This window comes from Artemia franciscana, chromosome 5, assembly GCF_032884065.1.
Source record: "Artemia franciscana chromosome 5, ASM3288406v1, whole genome shotgun sequence".
NCBI lineage: Eukaryota > Metazoa > Arthropoda > Branchiopoda > Anostraca > Artemiidae > Artemia > Artemia franciscana.
The window spans coordinates 57,212,555-57,231,335 of record NC_088867.1 but is presented as its reverse complement, the minus strand read 5'-3'; the positions used below and the strand labels follow the sequence as shown (position 1 = coordinate 57,231,335).

Below are 18,781 nucleotides of genomic sequence, written 5' to 3'. Positions count from 1 at the left end.
TTTATTGCGTAAATGAGGGGGTTCCCCCTCGTCGATACCTCGCTCTTTACACTAAAGCTTAAATTTTGTCGAAATTCCTTAAGAATGACCCCCTGAATCACAAAGGCCGTAGAATAAATAGTTGAAATTACTAAAAATACTTTAGCATAAAGAGCGAGGTATTACGAGGAGGTAAACCCCTCATATGCGTAATAATTTCTGTTCGTTTTAAGTTTTAATGCTGCTCCTCACTTTCGGTAGAAAAAAAACTTCATATTTATTTTTTCATTGTTTCTTCAAATAATGCTAGAAAATCCTTCGTCCCCTTCTTTGAAAGCCTCTTCCCCCATGAGGAGTTCCTCCATGGAAAGATCGTCCCACGTAAACTCCCTTAACTCTCCCCCCAACCAAAAACAACTGAAAACGTCTGTACACTTCCCAGTACCCGTTACTATACGTAAACACAGGTCAAAGTTTGTAAATTGCAGTCCCTCCCACGGGGACTGCGGGGGAGTAAGGTGTCCCTTACTGTCCCTTTTACACGCTCTAAAAAAGAGCGTGGGAGTGGGCCGAGGTGCCCTCCAATTTTTTTGGTCATTGAGAAAGGGCACTAGAACTTTTAATTTTCATTAGAATGAGCCCTCTCGCGACATTTTTGGACCACTGAGTCGATATGATCACCCCTGGGAAAAAACATCAAAAAACAAATAAACACGCATCCGTGATTTGTCTTCTGGCAAAAAATGTGACATTCCACATTTTTGTAGATAGGAGCTTGAAACTTCTACAATAAGGTTCTCTGACACGCTGAATCTGAAGTTGCGATTTTCGTTAAGATTATATGACTTTTAGGGGGTGTTTCCCCCTGTTTTCTAAAGTGTGGCAAATTTTCTCAGGCTCGTAACTTTTGATGGGTAAGGCTAATCTTGATGAAACTTATATAATGAAAGAAAAAAAAAATCACCAATGCAACAGTACAAACCATAAAAAAAAGAAAAAAAAGGAAGACAGAAAGAGGAAAGGAAGACTGTTTTCCTACATTATTAAGTTTTAGCTAAAAACATACCACTAACTATTCCCAAAGCATTTTTGATGCGTCTGCTTGACAACCTGTGTGGGCATATTGCGTTTCGATTTAGTTCCAAAAAACCTCTGTATATCCCAAATTAATCGCTTCAATCTCCTTAGTTTTAATAGCAGTAGTAGTAGTGGAAACTGTAGAATTAATTATAGTAGTATAAGCTTAAGTGGCAGTAGCAGTAATAGATGTAGTAATTATAGTAACAGTAGCCGTAGTGTGAGTAGAAGCAGTAGCATTAGGAGGCAAATATTTTATTTTGGTTAATTCAACGTCCCTCACAACAAGCCCTTTTGGTTTCAACTTCACTCACCAAACTGATCCTAAGATATTGCTGTTACACCCTTTTGACATTCTGCATAAAAAGGGCATGTTCTGATTCTATTCATCCTCCCCCCTCAAAATTTCTTGAATATTTTACCTTCATACCCTTTGGTAAAGGTAAAGGTAAAGGATACGGCATTAGACTTTACAGTCCGTACCGGCGGTGCTGATCTCCGTTTCTTGGCACTTCAGCCAGGAAGTGCAATGGGGGGTTGGGGGCCAGCCATCCTGTGCTTTCGCACACCCTTCCTGTTTACCTTCCCCAGATTTCTCCAGGTACCCATTTAGAGCTGGGTCAACTCTGGCTAAGCTTACAGAGTCACGCCACTGACCCCCGTCCCAAACTGAAGAATTGGATACACTGGGATTCGAACCCGCGTCCTCTCAGACAAGGGATCCCGAATCCAGCGCACCAACTCACTCGGCCTACCCTTAGGTATAGTTGTAACAGCAGTCACAGTAGTAGTATTGATATTCCTAGTAATAATATTGAATAGCGGTAGTGCTACTAGCAGCAGCGATATTAACCTATGGCCTTTTGCTCAGTTAAACATCCCTCTCATCAAGTCCTGGAAGTTTCAATTTAATACAATTAGCTATTGCTATGACATTGCTGATATATCCTTTTAAGGATATATACTCCTTGAAATTTTCATCTCAATGCTTTTAGCCCTACAAGTAGTTGGAACAGAAGTATTAGTAGTAGTAAATGTTGCAGTAACAGTAGCATTAGCAATAGTGTGCACATATTGCCTTTTGGTGACATGATCTTCCCCTTTAAGTATTCTCTGAAAGTTTCAACTTAATACTCAAATAAATTCTTGAGGTACGCTATTTTGATAATGTGCATGCACAAAGCGTCTTTTTGATATAGTTCAAATTTTCCCTTAATACTCCAAAGGGAGTATTGTGGTAATAGTCATGGTAGTAGTTGTAGTAGTATTGATAGCAAGCAAATATTGCCTTTTTGATCATCTTCCTTATCATTTACTAAATTTTCCAAATTTATATATTCAGTTATTTCTATGTTATACCCTTTTGACAATCCGTATACACATAACGTATTTTCATTTAATTAAACACTCTCTTCAACATTCTCTGAAAGGCTCACCTTAATACCCTTCTTCTTGTTGAAAAGTAAAGTTCAAACATGCATACCTTTCTCAATAACGTATACTATGGATTACCAATGAACGAATTGCCCAACTTACAACCCTTGTCCTAAAGACTGTGGGGAGTTTGACATCTCCAATACGGGACCTTTCAACAATGCTGAACAAAATAGCTCTCTTAAAATTTCGATCGGATATGTTTAAGGCAATGATGGGCTTGGTGTGCTGACGTCCCTCAATTTACTTTTGATTCTTAAAAAGGGCGCTAAAACTGCGGACTTCCAATCAAATATGCTCTATCTGATCCAAAGTTCATACAACTGCCCGTTCCATAAAACTTATATGCCCTGGGCATAGCTTACAACCCTTATCCATGGGCTCTGGGGGATTGTGTCTACCCTAATGACATTGTTATATGATTTCCTGACTATTGGTAACAAATCTCACAATTTGAATTGGATGTGTTTCGAGAAAAGAAGATGTTAGGAAGGGGGCCTAGCTGATCTTCACCACGTTTGACTTTTAAAAGGGAACTAGAACTATACATTTCAATCAAATGACACTCTTCTAAAGTTTACGCAACCAACCCTTCCATAAAAACGCTATTTGCCCCTGGGGCATAACTTACAACCCTTACCCCCAGACTCTGGGGGATTCTGTCCACCGGGCTTATTATACGATCTTTGGACATTTTGAACGCATGACCATCTCAAAATTTTTATCAGATCCTTTTTTTGTTTGACCCCGATCACTTTGAATCTTAAAGAGGGAACTAGAACATCTGATTTCCGATCAAATGATCCCCGTCGGGCGTTTAGACGACTCCCCCTTCAATGAAAACCTTATATGCCCTTGGGACATAACTTCTAACCCTGCGCTAAAGGGTCTGGGGAGGGGTGTCATCCTCAGAGACATAATTTCCAGATCTTTCAACTAATTTGAACAAAATAATTATCAAAATTTCCATTAGACGTGTTTCGGGAATTGATGGGCGTGGGGGGACTTGTTGCGCTTTTGACTATTAAAAGGGCCCTTTCAATTTCCAACCGAATGAGCCTTTTTGAAGTTTCTACGACAAAAAATCGCCATCTAATAATTCCTATTAGATGCATTTTGTGAAAATACGAGGTGTCGAGGGGAGGGGGTACCCACCCTCCCCATCACTTTGAATCTTAAAAAGGGTACTAGAACTTCTGATTACTTATCCAGTGAGGCCCTCCGAAGTTTATGCGACCACCCTCCCTATAAAAACCTTATTTACCACCAGAGCACAGCTTACAACCCTTGCCCTGTGGGTGGGGGGGGGTTGTTATCCTCAAAGACATAATTTCAGCACCTTTTAAATACGTTGAACAAAATGTCCGCCTCAAAATGTTGATGGAATGCGTTTGGGGAAATGGTGGGCGTGTGAGGGGGACTAGTTCTCCTCCTGTCACTTTTGACTATTAAAAGGGGCGCTAACCAGGTCAATTCCTAATCAAATGAGCCTTTTTAGAAATTTCTACGACAACAAATGGCCATCTCAGAATTTCTATCAGTTGCACTTAGGGAAAATACGACGTGTCAGGGGTGGGTATCCTACCTCTGATAACTCTGAATCTTAAAAAGGACACTAGAACTTCTCATTACCAGTCCAATGAGCCCCCCTCCCCGAATTTCACACTATCGCCCTTTCTATATAAGACTTGTATAACCCTTGCCCTAAGGGCTTGGGGGGAGGGATTGTTATCCTTAACGACATAATTTCCAGACTTTTCAACTGCGTTGAACAGAATGTCTATTTCAAAATTTTGATTGGATGTGTTTGGGGAAAAGGTAGGCGTGTGAGGGGGATTTGTTCTCCTCCTATTAATTTTGACTATAAAAAGGGGCATAAACTAGTTCAATTTCTTATCGAATGAACCTTTTTAGAAGTATCTACGACAACAAATGGCCATCTCAAAATTTCTATCAGTTGCATTTAGGGAAAATATGACGTGTGGGGCGTGGGAATCCTACCTCTGATTACTGTGAATCTGAAAAAAACACTTAAACTTCTAATTACCACTCCAATTAGCCCCCCCCCCCGAAGTTTATACGATCACCCTTCCTATATAAAACTTATATGACCCTTTCCCTAAGGGCGGGGGGGATTGTTATCCTCAAAGACAAAATTTCCGGACCCTTCAATTACGTTGAACAAAATGGCTATCTCAAAATTTTGATTGTATGTTTTTGGTGAAAAGGTGGGCGTGGGAGGGGGGTTAGTTGCCCTTTAATCACTATCGGCTATTAAAAAGGATACTAGCCCTTTCAATTTCCAATAGAATGAGCCCTTTCCGAAGTTTCTACGACAACAAAAGGTCATCTCAAGATTTATACCATGTACATTTCCGGAAAATACAAGGTGCACGGGGGGATATCCACCCTCCGATCACTCTGAATCTCGAAGAAGGGCACTAAAAATTCTGATAAGTAATCCAATGAGCCCCGTCCGAAGTTTTATGATCACTCTTTCTATATAATCCTTATATGCCCCTAGGGTATAGCTTACAACCTTTGCTCTGAGGACTGTAAGGGGGTTGTCATCCTCAAATACATAATTTCTGGACATTTCAACTACATTGAAGAAAATGGCTATCTCAAAATTTTGATTGTATGTGTATGGGGAAATGTTTGGCGTGGGAGGGTTGTTAGTCGCCTCCAATCACTTTAGACTTTTAAATAAAAAAAAATACGTTTTTTTAACGGAAAGTAAGGAGCGGCATTAAAACTTAAAACGAACAGAAATTACTTCGTAGATGAAAGGGGCTGCTTCCTCATCAACGCCCCACTCTTTACGCTAAAGTTTTTTCACTGTTTAAAAAGTAGAGTTAAGAGAAAGAGTCCAACTTTAGCGTAACGAGTGGGACATTGATGAGGAAGCAGCCCCTTTCATATACGAAGTAATTTCTGTTCGTTTTAAGTTTTAATGCCGCGCCTTACTTTCCGTTAAAAAAACTTATTTTTTTTATGATTTTTATGATTTTTTTTTTTTTTTGGCTCTCCGCAGATGAATCATTAAAACGAAATTTGCATATTTATTTTTTGGCTAAATGGCTTTCTCATAGTTTTGATCGAATGATTTTGAGAAAAAAGGAGCGGGGGAGGAGGCCTAGTTGCCCTCCGATTTTTTGGTTACTTAAAGGCAACTAGAACTTTAAATTTTTTACGAACATTTTTATTAGTAAAAGATATACGTAACCTATAAATTAGCTTACGTAACAAACTTCTGTATTCTCATGTTTTTATTACGTATATGAGGGGGTTCACCCCCTCGTCAGTACCTCACTCTTCACATTAAAGCTTAAATTTTGTCCCAATTTCTTAAGAATGACCCCTGAATCGCAAAAGCCGTAGAATGAATAGTCGAAATTACTAAAAATACTTTAGAGTAAAGAGCGGGGTATTAGGAGGAGGTGAGCCCATCATATGCGTTATAATTTCTGTTCGTTTAAAGTTTTAATGCTTTTCCCTACTTTCAGGTGAAAACACTTTTTTATATTTATTTTTTCATTTTTTTTTAAATAATGCTAGGAAATCCTGCCCTCCCTTCATGGAAATTTTCTTCGCCTATAACAAATTCCTCCAAGGTAAGTTCCCCCAACATATCCCCCTCTTCTCCTCCCCCTCAACCTAAAAATCCCCCTGAAAACGTATGTACACTTCCAAATAAACATTACTATATGTAAGCACTGGTAAAAGTTTGTAACTTGTAGCCCCTCCCACGGGGACTGAGGGGGAGTAAGTAGTCCCCAAAGACATAGTTATAAGGTTTTTCGACTACAGTGAATATAATGGCTATCTCAGAATTTTTATCCGGTGACTTTGGGAAAATAATTGGCGTGGGAGGGGGCCTAGGTGCCCTCCAATTTTTTTGGTCACTTAAAAAGGGCACTAGAACTTTTCACTTCCGTTAGAATGAGCCCTCTCGCAAGATTCTAGGACCACTGGGTCGATAAGATCACCCCCCGGAAAAAAAAAAAAACAAACAAATAAACACGCATCCGTGATCTGTCTTCTGGCAAAAAATACAAAATTCCACGTTTTTGTAGATGGGAGCTTGAAACTTTTACAACAGGGTTCTCTGATACGCTGAATCTGATGGTGTGATTTTCTTTAAGATTCTACGACTTTTAGCGGTTGTTTCCCCCTATTTTCTAAAATAAAGCAAATTTTCTCAGGCTCTTAACATTTGATGGGTAAGACTAAACTTGATGAAACTTATATATTTAAAATTAGCATTAAAATGCAATTCTTTTGATGTAGCTATTGGTATAAAAATTCCATTTTTTGAGTTTTGGTTACTATCAAGCCGGGTAAAGGGGACTAGTCCTTTCAATATCCAATCGAATGAGCCCTTATCAAAGTTTCTATGACAACTCCTTTGATACGTAGTGTCCTGGACTATAAACCCCCTCCCCCCAAAAAAAAGAATATATTATGCCCACATCCCCCTTTACTCAGGCAGCGCTATTAGGCTGCCTATGATTCGTTACCTCAAACTGTTTGACCTTGTCAATGAGTGGTTATTTAATTTGACAATGTCAATGAAGCTCACAAACGACAGGAGTGTAAAATTACCATGAACTGTTTGAACTTGTCGATGAGTTTTTTTAGACAATGTCAATGAAGCTCACGAATGACATGAGCGTAAAATTTAAATAGCAAATAATCACATGACCTTTTCTCCTCGGTGTTTACTGTAAAATATCGAACATTTCAAAGCTGATTAGGCTTATGGGGCGAGGGTTTGGCCTGAGTATGGGCGAGTTATAGATTCTTTAGGTTTGAATTCGCTAGCATTCATAAGAACGAGTCGAAACTTTGTTGCCAGAAGTAAAAAGACATATAAAATATATGTGATATCAGATTATGTGATATGTGATATATATGGGAAATATATGTGATACAGATATGTGATATCTGCAATATCAGATTAATAATGATGCTTCATCAATTTTACCAGATGAAAGAAGTTATTTTTTTTTATTTATCTCGTCATTGAGTTAATTTTATATAAAACCGTAAAAATGATCTGGTAAACACATTTCTATAGATATTTTCTATAGTGTTTAGGATAAGACCATAAATTTTCTAAAACGGGCATGGTTATCTAGACACTTGAATACCTACCTGGCTGGCGCCTGGACTAACAATTTGTATGAGGAGAAATAAAATCGCATATCTGACTTTCTAATTCGAATTTTAACTCGATTATCTCAAAGGAACAATAAAAACCTATTAAGTTATCAATGAAAGTGACTGATTGTTCGAATTGATTTAGTGGAACCATGAATATCTTTTACATAGGAAAATTCTGGAATTCAGTGTTTAATAAAAAAAAAAAAAAAAAAAAAAATAATGAAGACCTCCATACACAATTATGCAGTTTTCAGTGGTAGCCTAACAGGCGCCAAAAAAAAAGGAAACGCGGTTGAAAGATAGCGAGAAATATGCTAAAAACATACGGTGTCAAAAGAAATCAACTTTAGAAAGCAACCAACTATTATTGTTTGAGTCTTTACAAATGTAAAACGTTGCCAAATTTAACCAATTGGTTCTTACGGATTTATTTGAACAACTCAACAGGCAATGCGGACGAAAATATAATATAATACTAAAAGCATCAAAATTTGAAACAACCAAAAGAAAAACATTCGAAAATCATAGTTTTCAAGGGTGAAGAGTCCATTTGGTAAAACTATTTTCATTTTGATGATTTGGTGCTCTAATAAAATTGTATTCGCAGGTGGTTGGGATCTACAAAGGGAAATACGAATGGGCGGGCAACCCCGATGCGGGGGATTGCAGTCTTCGAATCTTATCTGCACGCCCGGATCTGGATGATGGCCATTGGGAATGTCAAGTTACTGCCACTTCGTTTGATTCATTCGATACGATAAACTCCGATCCGATTATGGTTGTAGTTCGCAGTAAGTGCGTTAATATGGTATTTGTATAGCATAGCGAACACACACAAGAAGTGAAGTTAGGTTAATACTAATTAAATACACCAAATTATGATGAAAATATAATAGTTTATTAAGAAAATATGGAAACTACAACAGAAAATTATGCAAAGCAGGCCGTCCAGAACGCATAGATTGCTTCACCGACACCCCCCTTATCCTGGAAAAGACTAATTGTATCATCTTCAGTCCTTCCAAATATATGGCAATTCCCAAATATTCATTTGAACATCCATAGATGCAGTATTGTACTATCAGACACTTTTCACTATCACTATATATAGCAAACTAAATTAGTTTTATGGCTATGTTCCAGGTGACGCTGTCCAAATATTGGTGTGGCCGGTATAATACACAAACAGTGTTGATAAAATTAATTCTTATAGAGTTTTTTCTGGCTTGCCAAGATTTTTCGCTATTATAAAATGTTATGCTGAGAGTTAAAAAGTGTCTCAAGAAGCTATAACTGATCATCAGCATTGAGATGGAACCATCAACCACAGCAAAAAGAATACACACAGTTTGGGCTTTATTTTGTAAAAAAAAGAAAAAAAAAGAAATAGCGTGTGTCAGTTTCAGACATCTATTCTAGCACAATTCCGTGATCATCTGCCAAAACTTAGTATCTGTAGTTTCCGAGTTCCGGGGAATATTGCAAATTTTTTTCTCTCTTTGTTTTTGAAGCAACAGAGATGCATGAAATTGGCCATCTTTGCTTTTGCATCTTTGCTTTAGATACTATTACATAAAGAACTAGTTTTTTTAACTGAAAGTAAGGAGCGACATTAAAACTTAAAACGAACAGAAATTACTCCGTATATGAAATGGGTTGTCCCCTTCGCAATCCCTCGCTCTTTACGCTAAAGCTTTTAATTGTATTAAAAAGCAGAATTGTGGCAAAGAGTGAAACTTTAGCGTAAAGAGCGAGGGATTGCGAAGGGGACAACCCATTTCATATACGGAACTTGTTTTCTTAAAAACTTGTTTTAAGTTTTAATGTCGCTCCTTACTTTCAGTTAAAAAAACTAGTTTTTTTATGTAATTTCTGAACGTTTTTGAATTAATGCATGTTTGATTTTGGTTCTCCACACATAAATTATTAAAATGAAATTTGCATATTAATTCCTTTTTTGGCTAAATGGCTTTCTCTTAGTTTTGATCAGACGATTTTGAGAAATAAGGGATGGGAAAGGAGGCGTAGTTGCCATGCAATTTGTCGGTTACATAAAAAGGCAACTATAAATTTTTATTTTTAACGAATTTTTCTATTAGTAAAAAATATACCTAACTTAAGAACTATCTTACGTAACAAACTTTTATATTCTTTAATTTTTATTATGTATATGAGAGGGTTTGTACCCTCGTTAATACCTCGTTCTTTACACTAAATCGCAAGTTTTGTCCCAATTCTTTAAGAATGACCCCTGAATCAGAAAGGCCGTAGAATGAATAGTTGAAATTACTAAAAATACTATAGCATAAAGAGCGAGGTATTTATCTCCTCCTAAATACCTCGCTCTTTATGCTAAAGTATTTTCAGAATCCCTCACATGCGTAATAATCTCTGTTCGTTTTAAGTTTCAATGCTACTCTTTACTTTCAATTGAAAAAAAATTTTCCATGTTTATTTTTTCATTGTTTTTTTTTATAGTAATTTTAGAAAATCCTGCGCCCTTTTCATTGAATTTCTGTTCCCCCATGACACATTTCTCCATGGAAAGATCCTCCCACATAGCCCCCTCCCCTCAACCCCACCCCCAAAACCAAAAAAAAATCCAATGAAACCGACTGTACACTTCCCATTAACCATTATTATATGTAAACACTGGTCGAAGTTTGTAAGTTGCAGCCCCACCCCCAGGGACTTTGGGGGAGTAAGTCATTCCCAAAGACATAGTTATTATAGTTTTTGACTATGTGGAACAAAATGGCTATCTCAAAATTTTGATCTGTTGACTTTGGAGAAAAAATGAGCGTGGGAGGGGGCCTAGGTGCCCTCCAATTTTTTTGGTCACTTAAAAAGGGCACTAGAACTTTTCATTTCCGTTATAATGAGCCCTCTTGCGACATTCTAGGACCACTTGGTCGATACGATGACCCCTGGGGAAAAGAAAGAAAAAAAAAAAAAAAAAAAAAAAACAAATAAACACGCAACCGTGATTTGTCTTCTGGCAAAAAATACAAAATTCCACATTTTTGTAGATAGGAGCTTGAAACTTCTACAGTAGGGTTCTCTGATACGCTGAATTTGATGGTGTCATTTTCGTTAAGATCCTACGAGTTTTAGGGGGTGTTTCCCCATATTTTCCTAAATAAGGCAAATTTTCTCAGGCTCGTAACTTGATGGTAACTTGATGGGTAAGACTAAACTTGATGAAACTTATATATTTAAAATCAGCATTAAAATGCGATTCTTTTGATGTAGCTATTGATATCAAAATTCGATTTTTTAGAGTTTTGGTTACTATTGAGCCGGATCGCTCCTTACTACAGTTCGTTACCACGAACTGTTTGATAGATACTAGCTTTTGGCAGAAGACAGCCGAGTTATACATATATATATATATATATATATATATATATATATATATATATATATATATATATATATATATATATGTATATATATATATATATATATATATATATATATATATATATATATATATATATATATATATATATATATATATATATATACATAATTTAAAAATAAAGAAAAAGATTTAGATTCCAAATTTATATTCGCAATCTATGATTTTGTAGAAACATCACGCAACTTTGAACATGATAATCCTTTGGCGTAAAATTATGCATGATTATTGAATTTTATTCCCAAACCTTTAAAATTGTATATCCTGTTTTTCCTTCTTTTGAAAAATGTTGAATATATTATTCATGCATTATTCAAGCAGATGGAATGGAAAGAATTTCCAAGCAGGTGAAATGAACTAATGCTTCCCACATGTTAGCCTCCTTCTACCCTTCCTACGAAAAAATGGGTTTTAAACACATTAAATAGACAAATTGAAAATACTGAAGTCTAAACTAAACGTTTGAAGCGCTATGCTTTCTAACCCAATCACTCGAAAAAATACTCTAACCCAACCCTCTAAAATACCAACTAGGTTACTATAGTAACCAACTAAGTTAATACCAAAGTTAGTAAACAAAAAAAACATTGATCTAACTCTTTTATTTAGTTGATTGTATTTTAAAAAAAAGAGCTGTTCAACTGATGGTAAGGGGCAATATTAAATGAAATTATTCCGAATAAGTTTGGAGCTATTCCCTCCTAAATACCTCAAATCTTCACGCTAAAGTTTTTCACTACTTTAAAAAAGCTTCTAATTTCAATTCATTGGCAACTGTGTTTCAGGAGTCGTTCTTAAAGAATTGGTACAAAATTCAAGCTTTAGTGTAAGGAGATAGGTATTTAGGAGGGAGCAGTCCTCCTCATATACGGGATAATCTCTGTTTGTTCTGGGTTTTAATGTTGCTCCTTACTTTCAGTTGAAAAACTTGTTTTAAATTTTGATTCTGATTATTTTTTAAATTTCACCGAGGAAGCTTCCCTTCATGAAAAATCCCCCACAAAAAAACCTCCCGCGTAAAATCCCGCCGTAGAATTTCCTGTGGACAATTCCACCCGGAAACGTCTTCTTACTTCCATTTGAAAAACAAAACTATTTAGTTTCTTATCGTTTTTAAGTCGTGCCAGAAATCCTGCCTCTGTTGAAAATTTCTGCCGGAAATCTCCCTCCTCACCAATGGAAAGTTTCTTCCGCGGAATATCCCCCATAAAGGATTTATCGCACAGAAATCCCCCTGAAAAAAACCACCAGATCATTCCAAACCCGCTGAAAATTCCACCTCGGTACACGATTTTTGGAAATAGTCAACCCCTCGATCCTTGCAATCCTAAGGTTATGTTCTATTCAGGATAAAGTAGAGAAAGAGTTTAGCTTCTTAGGGTTATAAGTCTAACAGCCAATTAATCGTAAGCCACAACTTATAATCAAGATAAGCCGATCCAATATAAAAGAGAAGATATACATCACCCAAGAGTTAGGCTAAATTCACAAACTAATTTTTTCCAAATACGGATCAGCTGACAGTATTGTGATGTAAATGATACAAAAACTGATTGCTTTTTGTAGGTCCTCAGAGATAGTTTAACACTGAAGGTTCGATCTTCTAGTTGCTAATAAATAATGTCGGCACCTCTTACGCTATCATTATTTATACCTTCAACGCGCTCCACCATAATAAACCGTTTTCAAAAAGGAACGTTAACGGTTATCAGATTAGCATACTTTATACGTTCAAAATTTTTACTCAATCTTATAAGTATTATTTACATTAATGAAACCTATTGATCCCACTAAAAGACTTTTACACTACATGTTTAATTTTCTATGCCAAGTAGTTAAGCTACCCAAACCTTGTGAATAATTGTTTGCACTTACACATTGTCTTTCACGCAAGGATAACGTAAAATTCTAAAAAGCCATCAGTATCAAACAGTTCGTGGTAACGAATTGTAGTAAGGAGCAACCCGGCTCAATAGTAAACGAAAGTCTATAAAACGGAATCTTGATGCTAATAGATATATCAAAAGAATTAGAGTTTTATGTTGACTTTAAATATATAAGTTTCATCCAATTTAATTTTACCCATCAAAAGATACGAGCCTGAGAAAATTTGCCCTATTTTGGCAAACAGGGGGAAACAAAACGTAAAAGTCATAGAATCTTAACAAAAATCACTCCATCAGATTCAATGTATCAGAGAACCCCACTGTAGAGCTCCTATCTGCAAAAATGTAGAAATAGACGATATACTCCCCCACAGTCCCCGTTGGAGGGGCTGCAAGTTACAAACTTTGACGAGTACTCACATATAGTAATGGTTATTATGAAGTATACAGACGTTTCCAGAGGCACTTTTTCGCGCTGGGCTGAGGATGGGTCAGGGGGAGGGGGTTACGTAGAAGCATCTTCTCATTGAGGAATTTACTATGAGGGAAGATAATTTCCATGAAGGGGGTGCAGAATTTTCTAGCATTATTAAAAAAAAAAAAAAGAGAAAATAAATAAAACAAAAATTCATATGGAAGTAATGAGTGGCATTAAAACTTAAAACGAACATAAAATATTACGTATATAAGGGTTTCGTCTCCTCCACAATACCCTGATCTTTACGCTAAAGTATTTTTGATAATTTCAACTGTTTATTCTACGACCTTTGTGATTCAGGGGTCATTCTTAAAGATTTGGGACACAATTCAAGCTTTAGTGTAAAGAGCGAGGCATTGAAGAGTGGGAAACCCCCTCATATACATTATTAAAAGACACAAATTTAGAAGTTTGTTACGTAAGTTAATTGATAAGGTACGTGTGTTTATTACTTACAAAAACGTTCGTACAAAAAGAAATTTTGTTGGATTTTAAGTAACCAAAAATTAGAGGGCAACTAGGCCTCCTCCCCCTATTTTTCTCATCAAAATCATCTGATCAAAACTGCGAGAAAGGTGACTTAGCAAAAAAAATCATATGTAAATTTCGTTTAATTATTCATGTTCGGTGAGGCAAAATCAAAACATGCATTAATTGAAAACGTTCGGAAATTAAATAAAAAGCAACTGCAAGTAAGAAGCTACATCAAAACTTAAAACGAACAGAAATTATTCTGTATTTGAAAAGGGTTTTCCCCTCCGCAACGCCTCGCTCTTTACGCTAAAGTTTTTATTTAAAAAAATAGAGTTGTGACAAAGAGGTCAAACTTTAGCGTAAAGAAGGGGGCGTGGCGGAGGGGACAACCACTTTCATATACGGAATAATTTCTGTTCCTTCTAAGTTTTAATGTAACTCCTTACTTGCAGTTGAAAAACTTGTTGTTTTTTTTTATTTAATCTTCGTCCAAAGCCATCACAACTTTCATGAGCAATTTTTGAGCAAAAAATTGGAAATGTGGTAAGGGGATGGAAATTCGAGACTCTAATGGCGTGAAAGGCTTTTTAATATTTATTTTACGAATTTATAAAAACTTCTTTGGGAATCCTGCTCTGTTCCTACGATGTTCAGTTCTACACGCGTAAAATAAACTTAGACAATGTAAAATGCTATATAGAGCAAAAGTCTGCTTACGTAACTACCGTACGGACAAAATTTATCCCGTAAGTGTACAAGGTGTCACAGAGTAGCGCGAAAGCACTATTAGATTTTAATTATATTCCATGTTACTTCTGTGCCAAATCTCTGTATCAAGTCTCTATATCCTATTAGATCTACTGACAAATCACTGCAGCACCAAGCCACCTGAAGTCAACGTCCTTTTCGAACCTTCCTCTTTACCCTTCCCGCCATTATGTTCCAATGTCCTTTAAATCCTTGGTAAATTATAAGTAGTGAAATTCCTGTTCTGGCGCGTGGTGGATAACTTTCCTCGATCATCCCTGTAGAAAATCGATCAGTTCGTGGTAAGAAACTGTAAATAAGGAGCAAATCAAGTAAATAGTAACCGAAACTCTATCTCTTCCAAAGTATATAGAGAATCTCTATGTATATAAGCATATGCATACAATATATTTAAGCATCAGAGAACCCTGTGTTTTGATGGCCTCAGCCGCGTAGAAGATAAAAAGTCACTGATAATTCTCATCCATATTCTCATTAATACCCCTCTTCGTCCATGCAAAATTCTGAAGCAAAAATGATAATAAGAACTTATTCAACAAAACATACTATTCGTCGAAAATTTAACTTTCAATTTGCATGAAAATTTTAATTAGAATCCAATATTTTAATTCTTAAGTAGAAAATATTGAAAAAGCGGGACACTATCAACAAGTTTACAGTTATGGATGCATACAATATAAAAGCAATAAATCAGGAGCTTATGGGACAGGTAGCCCACATTATATTTTGGGTAGCCCTGTGCATAATTTGCAAATGATCAGAAGTTAAATAAAGAAAAAAAATGTTTTTAATTAAAAGTAAGGAGCAACATTAAAACTGACAGAAATTATTCGGTATATGAAGATGGCTGTCCTCTCCTCAAACCACTGTCTCTACACTAAATTTGACTTTATGTCCAAATATTTTAAGAACGACAAAAGGACCATAAGATTGAAAAAAACAAGCTTTTAAAGTGCTAAAAAGCTTCAGCATAACAAATGAGGATTTGGGGAGGGGGCAGCTCTCCTCTTATGTTGAATTGTTTCTGTTCGCTCTAAGTTTTAAGGTTGCTCCTTTCCTTGATTTGTTTTATTTTTTTGAGTTTCATATTTTAATTATAAATATAATTTAAATATAAGCTCGTTTTAGGTTTCATTTATTTGTTCAATGTTATTTTTATTCCTTTTAAGTTTAACCTACCGTATGATAGTCTACCCATGGATGGTTTTTGACTAGCTCCCACTCCCCTTAAATACTCATACTTTTCACTCTTACATTTCACTCCTCAACACCTCACACTTTACGCTAAAGTTTTTTGGCACCTTTAAAAACCTCCTTATTGTTTTAATTAAACGACCCTTTTGTTTCAGGATTCGTTCTTAAAGAATTCGGAAAAATTCGAACATTAGCGTAAAGAACGAGGTGTTGGAGAGGAGGCAACCTCCTTAATATATGTAATAATTTCTGTTCGTTTTAAGTTTTAACGTTGCTCCTTACTTTCATTTGAAAAACTTTCCACGGGTTTTTCCACGAGGGAATTTTCCATAGAGAGGGAAGTTTCCAGGGTGTGGACTTGTCAGGGAAAATTACACACTGGGGGAGTTTGAAAGAATCCCTAAGCAAAATTCTTTTTGTATGTCTTGCTTTCTCTTTCCCGCCTCAATTTTACCCATTTTTCCACGGGTTTTTCCACGAGGGAATTTTCCATAGAGAGGGAAGTTTCCAGGGTGTGGACTTGTCAGGGAAAATTACACACTGGGGGAGTTTGAAAGAATCCCTAAGCAAAATTCTTTTTGTATGTCTTGCTTTCTCTTTCCCGCCTCAATTTTACCCGTGGGTAAATTGAAAACCCGTGGTTTTACGTCCTGGGTAAATTTTCACCGGGATTGAATTGCTTAGAGGGAATTTACGTTGGAGGGTATTTTTTCGTGGAGGTGGGGCCCAGTTTCCTTTGATTATTTAAAAAATGATCAAAAATTAAATAAAAAGTTTTTCAAATGAAAGTAAGGAGCAACGTTAAAACTTAAAACGAACAGAAATTATTACATATATTAAGGAGGTTGCCTCCTCTCCAACACCTCGTTCTTTACGCTAATGTTCGAATTTTTCCGAATTCTTTAAGAACGAATCCTGAAACAAAAGGGTCGTTTAATTAAAACAATAAGGAGGTTTTTAAAGGTGCCAAAAAACTTTAGCGTAAAGTATGAGGTGTTGAGGAGTGAAATGTAAGAGTGAAAAGTATGAGTATTTAAGGGGAGTGGGAGCTAGTCAAAAACCATCCATGGGTAGTCTATCATACGGTAGGTTAAACTTAAAAGGAATAAAATTAACATTGAACAAATAAATGAAACCTAAAACGAGCTTATATTTAAATTATATTTATAATTAAAATATGAAACTCAAAAAAATAAAACAAATCAAGGAAAGGAGCAACCTTAAAACTTAGAGCGAACAGAAACAATTCAACATAAGAGGAGAGCTGCCCCCTCCCCAAATCCTCATTTGTTATGCTGAAGCTTTTTAGCACTTTAAAAGCTTGTTTTTTTCAATCTTATGGTCCTTTTGTCGTTCTTAAAATATTTGGACATAAAGTCAAATTTAGTGTAGAGACAGTTGTTTGAGGAGAGGACAGCCATCTTCATATACCGAATAATTTCTGTCAGTTTTAATGTTGCTCCTTACTTTTAATTAAAAACATTTTTTTTCTTTATTTAACTTCTGATCATTTGCAAATTATGCACAGGGCTACCCAAAATATAATGTGGGCTACCTGTCCCATAAGCTCCTGATTTATTGCTTTTATATTGTATGCATCCATAACTGTAAACTTGTTGATAGTGTCCCACTTTTTCAATATTTTCTACTTAAGAATTAAAATATTGGATTCTAATTAAAATTTTCATGCAAATTGAAATTTAAATTTTCGAGAGGGGCTTCGAGAGGAGCTACCTCTAAAGTAGGGTTTTCGCTGAATCTTATGGTGTGATTTTCATTAGGATTCTATGGCTTTTAGGGGTGATTTTTCTTTTTCTTTTTTTTTATGCGTTAATGGGTAACGAAACTTATAAATTGGAAATCAGCATAATAAGCCGGTTCCCTTGAAAAACTATTGGTATCAAAATTCCATCTTTTAAAGTTTCGATTACTATTGAGCCGGGTCGCTCCTTACTTACAGTTTGTGACGACGAATTGTTTGAGAACCAATCAAAAACTATGACCGTTGAATGAGACTAATACTTTAGCTCGAATAGAGGGGGGGGGGGTTGGGGACGAGACTGCCACCCTCATAACCAGAGTAATTTGTGTTTGGCTTAAGCTTTAATCGAGGCCGTGTCTAGTGGGGAGGGCTAGGGGATTTGACCCCCCCCCCGCTCAAAATGTTTGTTCGACCCAAAAATATAACAAAAATGAATATAAACTAATTTTTCATGGGTTTTTAAAGCTTTTTTGTATATCTCCCCTCCGAAGAAAAGATCCTGGATACTTTCATGGCTTTAATGTAGTTGTTTACTTTAATCTAATAAAAACTTGTTTTTTGATTACTATTCAAACAGAAACTTCCGAGGTTGGAAGCGTACCCTGAACCTACGATAGATTCTACAGAGTTTGAATCTCGATTTATATATTAACTTTGGATTAAAACAACTTATATTTAGGAAATATTAAAGAAGGAAATTTACAACTCAAGATTTTGAATGAACCTTGTTAATAAGCTCTCTCAGACAGATCTAGTGAATGAATCTAAATTAAAAAAAAAAGTTTTTTTAACTGAAAGTAAGGAGCGACATTAAAACTCAAAACGAACAGAAATTACTTCGTATATGAAAGGGGCTGCTTCCTCATCAACGCCCCGCTCTTTACGCTAAAGTTTGACTCTTTCTCTCTACTCTACTTTTTAAAACAGTAAAAGACTTTATCGTAAAGAGCTGGACGTCGATGAGGAAGCAACCCCTTTCATAAACGAAGTAATTTCTGTTCGTTTTAAGTTTTCTGAATGAAGGTCAGATGACAATTTTTCTAATAGGTAGTTTTTTTTAAATGAATTTTTCAGCGTTTGGTTACTATGAATATTTGCTCGCCTTTTACAAGGTTTCGGCAACTGCTGCAACCATGATCTAG

At 36.0% G+C, this 18,781-nt stretch overlaps 1 protein-coding gene across 4 annotated transcripts in view; it reads left to right on the top strand.

Moving 5' to 3' along the window:
- Positions 1-18,781, top strand: part of LOC136027626 (hemicentin-2-like) — a 152,528-nt gene that overhangs the window by 27,657 nt on the left and 106,090 nt on the right. For all 4 annotated transcript variants that reach the window (XM_065705043.1, XM_065705044.1, XM_065705046.1 and 1 more), the window contains one exon: positions 8,264-8,447. In XM_065705043.1, the coding sequence (XP_065561115.1) occupies positions 8,264-8,447 (184 nt within the window). The remainder of the gene's footprint in view (positions 1-8,263; positions 8,448-18,781) is intronic.